Consider the following 4,937-nt stretch of genomic DNA (forward strand, 5'->3'; position numbering starts at 1 on the left):
GCATACTCATTCACACGCATCCATATTTATTGTCCTAATGTTCATCTTTTTCTTCAATTTTCGCTTAGCCACCCTTCTGACTTGAGCGTCAGAGTACCTACAACAAGGGCCCCTCCCTGGTACCCGCTCTAATGTTCCTATTGGTTTTGTCTGTAGTGTGTGTAAGTCTGTAGCTCCTAGCTCCAGGTCTACAACTCCTAGCTCGAAGTCCTTCCTTTGTCAACATTCCCGCCACATCACCGGTCGCTCATCTACTCAATTTTCGGACAATATCACTTGTCATTTGTTAATATTTCCAAGTCCCGCCAAGAGGCTCTTAGAGACAAAGCCATTAGTGATGTCCACTCTTCTACCACAAGGAACACGGGAGCTTGTTCCTCTTCCAGCTAGAGTACAAATACCTATCTTCCCAACGGGCATTCAACTTTCCCAATGGAAAAATTAATGTTGTATACACAATATGTATATTTACTTCCTATTTTACTATTGCAGCAATATCTAAGTTGTAACTAAAAAAATTTAGAGAAAACCTCCATTTCAAAATTACAGGTAATCTTAGTAGAAACAAAACTTCTAGTTACAAATCCTAGTCAACCTTGAGATATGCTGTATTGTTTCAAAAAATGTACAGCTAAAGAAGTATAGATAAATTGTTGTTGGTATAAATTGTTAACTGGAAGATGAATTCATCTTAACATCTTTCAAAAGCCAATGATGATACTCTTTTGTGGATAAGTAATGGATGGCAATGTAGAAGAAACAGATTTACAACCTCAACAAGAATTCAGTTTACCCATTTCCCATTTGCCTAATGTGACACGATTTACATGTATTTCATCACTTTACTAAGAAGTGCCTAATCCATAGCATCAGAAATATGATGTCACAAATTAGCAAGAATATGGACACGAATCAAACAATTTGAAAAGAAAATTAGCACACTGTAATTATCAGAACTTTTTTCTGAACTGAAAAATTCCAGTATACAGACATAGAAACTGAAAAAAAAAATGTACGGAAATCAACTGAATATTAGGGTAGAGAAGTGAAGAAAACTGTGAAATTTCTACATAGATATGTCATTGGATTGTGAACTCAGTCTACGTATATTAACCAAATGAACTTTTTATACCTTTAGACAAAAGGGCACGAACAACTCATTGTCTTTCATTGGATGCACAAGTAGGAAGATACTTGCGAACACCAGATCCTTATTTAAAATCTGATGATTCACAATTGAGTGAAGATACAAATTGCATGTGCAATGCCATAGAATCATCAAAATCCAAACTGCTCGTACAATCCAACAAAGCATTTTGCTGCTGCTCATACCTGCAAATATAGTTCAACCCAACCAGAAGTTCACATATAACTCCCTCTGTCTTCTGCCTATCAGCAAAATTTAAAGTCTGGAGCAATAGAACATTTGTTCTCAATATTAATTGCTGTTGCTCAAAGTTCCGTTCAGTTTGCCAACGAATCGTATCATGAGCCATGGGAGAAAGCCAGCTTAAAATCTCACCAAGAGCTTCTTTCCAATCGTGCGCAAGAGGAGCATCATAGATTTCTAAATTCTTTACATACGATTTCAAGTTCTTTCTAAGAGAAACTCTTAAGCTTGAAGGCAACATCTGGTATAAATCATCTCTTGCATCGTCCCCAACCAAATGTGGATACTTCAATAACTTTTCTATGATAATTATTATGTTTGCATAATGCAAGGCAAGAGCTGAACCACCCACAGTAGAGAGTGGGGCAAGCATCGTTAGTTTAGTCATTGGCCCAAATGCTGACTTCTTCCCACTAATGTTCTGCAACATTTCACTACTAAATGGAACCAAAGCACCAAATGCAGGTCGGCTGAGCCAACTCTCGCTCTCGAATTGCTCACTGCTTCCTCTATATTCAGTAGAGCTACCTAAACTTAAGCAATCCATGAAAAGCCTGCTCGGACTCGTCCCACAACTGAACTGGGGGCCTTCCCTCCTAAAATTCACACTACTGAGTGCGACAGAAGCCAACTTAGGAATCTGTTCAGATTTTCTTTCAATGGAATCTGATCTTAGAGAACCAGAATGAACTGGGTGGTGAGAGTAAGTAAAGATTTCGCCTGAAAGCTGACAAGTTTGATCAGTAACTAAGCAATCCAAGCTCCCAATTGTCTCCCCGAACATAAGGCATATCCGTGAATGAGTGGTGCAGACAGCTCGCGCGAGGAGGAGGACGACCTTATCGTAAGTTTGATTCCAAAGTGAAGAGTTACGAAGGCGCTTGATGTCGCGCCGTTGCCATTGGATTTTTTGATCAAAGGCCCGGCGACTCTCGTCGTACACTGGGTTTTCTTGAATCTTCTTCGCAGCATGCTCAAGCTCCGTAAGAACCTCGAGCTCGGCATAGAGCGCAGCCGTAGAGGATACGAAGCGTTCCATTTTGCGGATAGTCCCATCCATGTCCTTGGAGAGGAAACCAAGGCCGGAAGGATCGATGCGGGCGGCGAGGAGATCGGAGTAGACGTGCTCAAATCCAACGAGTGCGGGATGGGAGCAGCGGCGACCGAGGCGGGAGGCAACGGCAGCGATTCCGTTGAGGTCGTCCAGTTTCTCGGCGAGGGCCAGTGTTACAAGAAAGGAGTCGGAGGAGGACACGAGATGGCGGACGCCATGGGATGCGAGTCTCTGGGAGCGGAGCCGCTCCATTTCAAATTCGGAAAGGGAGCGGTACAGACTAACGGCACGAGACATGGCGCTGGCTACTTCAAAGGAGAGTATACCGACGGCGGCGGTAGAAGGCGGCGCCTTTGACTCCTCGCTCATCTTCTTCTTCTTCTTGGTCGTGGAGGAGACGACAGCGACGGAAGTCCGCATCTTGTCAATCCAGAGCTCGACCACCATGAACACGGCGTAAAGCAGGAATTTGCGAGATCTGAAGTGCAAAACATTCAAAATAGGTCGTCTGTAACGCAAAAAGGAAGACCAAAATTGCAAAACCTTAAAAAAAGAAGAAACTTTACATAATAAGAAGCTCACGAGGGTTCGATTCTGAAGTCAAAGAACCTTTAATCTGCTCCACGAATCCGAAAATCGCAACCTTCCTGCTTCTCCTTCAGCCTTCTACCCCGCGCGACGTACCAAAACCAACAGATCTCGTCGGACGACGATGCAAAGAGAGGAAAAATCACCGCGGTTGGAGTTCATTTCCCCCCTCGATTACATTTCAAACGATGAGATTTTGGAAGAGGAGAGGACTCCTCTGTCCACCAGCCATCAGAGAGCAGAAGAGCAATTTTGCGTGAGAAAGGGAGGGACGGGGAGTGCGTTTAAAATAAGGGATGGACGAGCGACACACTGCGGGCTGCGCCTGCGATGTGTATATATGCATTCGTCCTCAGTCACCAGTCTTTTACTCCCCGTGTCTACCGAGGCGATGAGTGGCCACCACAGTGGAACCCACGTAGGTTGATCCGGAGCAACCCCGTTTGAGTGCGCCAGGAGAAGAAGCAAACAAGGATGCAAATTAATATAGTTTGGTCGCAGTGATGGAGCGGGGCCACCAGGCTGACTCAGCCGATCAAATTGGCACGGGTGAGGCATACGGACCCACCCGGAACGTAAGGTGAGGACTCGTCCAATACCACGTCGGTGTCGTACAAATACCCGTGACACTTGTATTTATTTGTATTAAGATTTTTCCTTTTTTTTCATTTTAATTTTTCCAGTTTTTTATTCGTATGCTACTTCCTTAGTATCTATTTTTTATATACAAGAAATTTTTTACCTTGATAATGAAAAATCCCATTGAATATTCTTACAAAATTAATTTGAGAGAAATTATTTTTCCTTTTTAAAATTTTATTATAAGATAAATTTAAAGATATCAATGTCATAATTAGTTGCATTTCAAACTATTCAGCTTAATTTCTTGGAATCATTTGACAATTAAGACAAATAAAAAAAATCACATATTTTGATGAGGAAAATTATTACTAGAAATACGTTCACATGGAGAGTATATAAACCTTTTTTTTAAAATAAAAATAGACAAGTAAATTAGTTTAGTTTAGCTAGTCAAACATGGAACTAAAGGGCAAGGCTAATCAAATTTGGTTGGATCCATTAGACTCTAGTTGACTTGGAATTTTCATAGGTTCGATCAAATTATTATCAAGTGCTAAGTTTGACTAGTTCATCTCGATTTCTCCGTCCAATTCTCTTCGTAGACTCTAGTTGACTTGGAATTTTCATAGGTTCAACCAAATATTTAAGAGGTTGGTTTGATTAGTTCATCTAGATTTTTCCATCCAATTTTTTCATCTTGCCTTTATATCTTTTTCACAAGTTTTTTTCTCTTTGAGCCTTGCACATTGTTGTTCATAGTCATCCCAAACTCGTTACCCTCCTAGTGGCAAAAGATGATTACACTCGCTCCTAGTGTCATCGTTAATCCATCTCAGAGCCAACAAAACTCATTACCCTCTTGAACTTACTTTTGATCCCTCCCTAAATGTTTTGTCCTTTAGCCAATTGTTACCCTCCCTCCCCTAACGTTTGTCGTCATCTTTTAGCTGATTATTACCCTCCCTCCTTAAGTTAGTCGTTGTTCCTTGCTTCCTTGTTGTCTTGAGTCTCATGGGTCCTCCAAGCTCCTTCTCTCATCATTGCATTGATCCCCATTAACCTTTTTGCTTCTTGCCACTCTAGTTCTGTGAGTTGTAGCTCCTTCCTTCTATACGGTGTTTTTAGATTGGTTAAATATTGTACCCATATAATAATTGTTGTATAAACTATGATTGAGAAGATAATAATTTATTTGCTTATAATGAATTTATATAACAAAATTTTATTTATATATCATGACTATAATGGCTTCATTTGATATTGAATATAATTTTTTTAATTATCTAAAATATATATAAAAAATATAATTCACTAATTATTCAT

At 40.5% G+C, this 4,937-nt stretch overlaps 1 protein-coding gene across 1 annotated transcript; it reads right to left on the minus strand.

The window, feature by feature from the left end:
* Positions 1-962: 962 nt before the first annotated feature.
* Positions 963-3,096, minus strand: LOC121969673. Its single transcript, XM_042519889.1, has 2 exons — positions 3,011-3,096; positions 963-2,922 (listed from the first exon to the last, which is right to left on the minus strand). The coding sequence occupies exon 2, from the start codon at positions 2,889-2,891 to the stop codon at positions 1,212-1,214; it is 1,680 nt and encodes a 559-aa protein (XP_042375823.1). The 5' UTR covers positions 2,892-2,922; positions 3,011-3,096; the 3' UTR covers positions 963-1,211.
* Between the last annotated feature and the right edge of the window lie 1,841 nt (positions 3,097-4,937).

The sequence above is a fragment of the Zingiber officinale genome, chromosome 4A (assembly GCF_018446385.1).
Source record: "Zingiber officinale cultivar Zhangliang chromosome 4A, Zo_v1.1, whole genome shotgun sequence".
NCBI classification, from domain to species: Eukaryota; Viridiplantae; Streptophyta; class Magnoliopsida; order Zingiberales; family Zingiberaceae; genus Zingiber; species Zingiber officinale.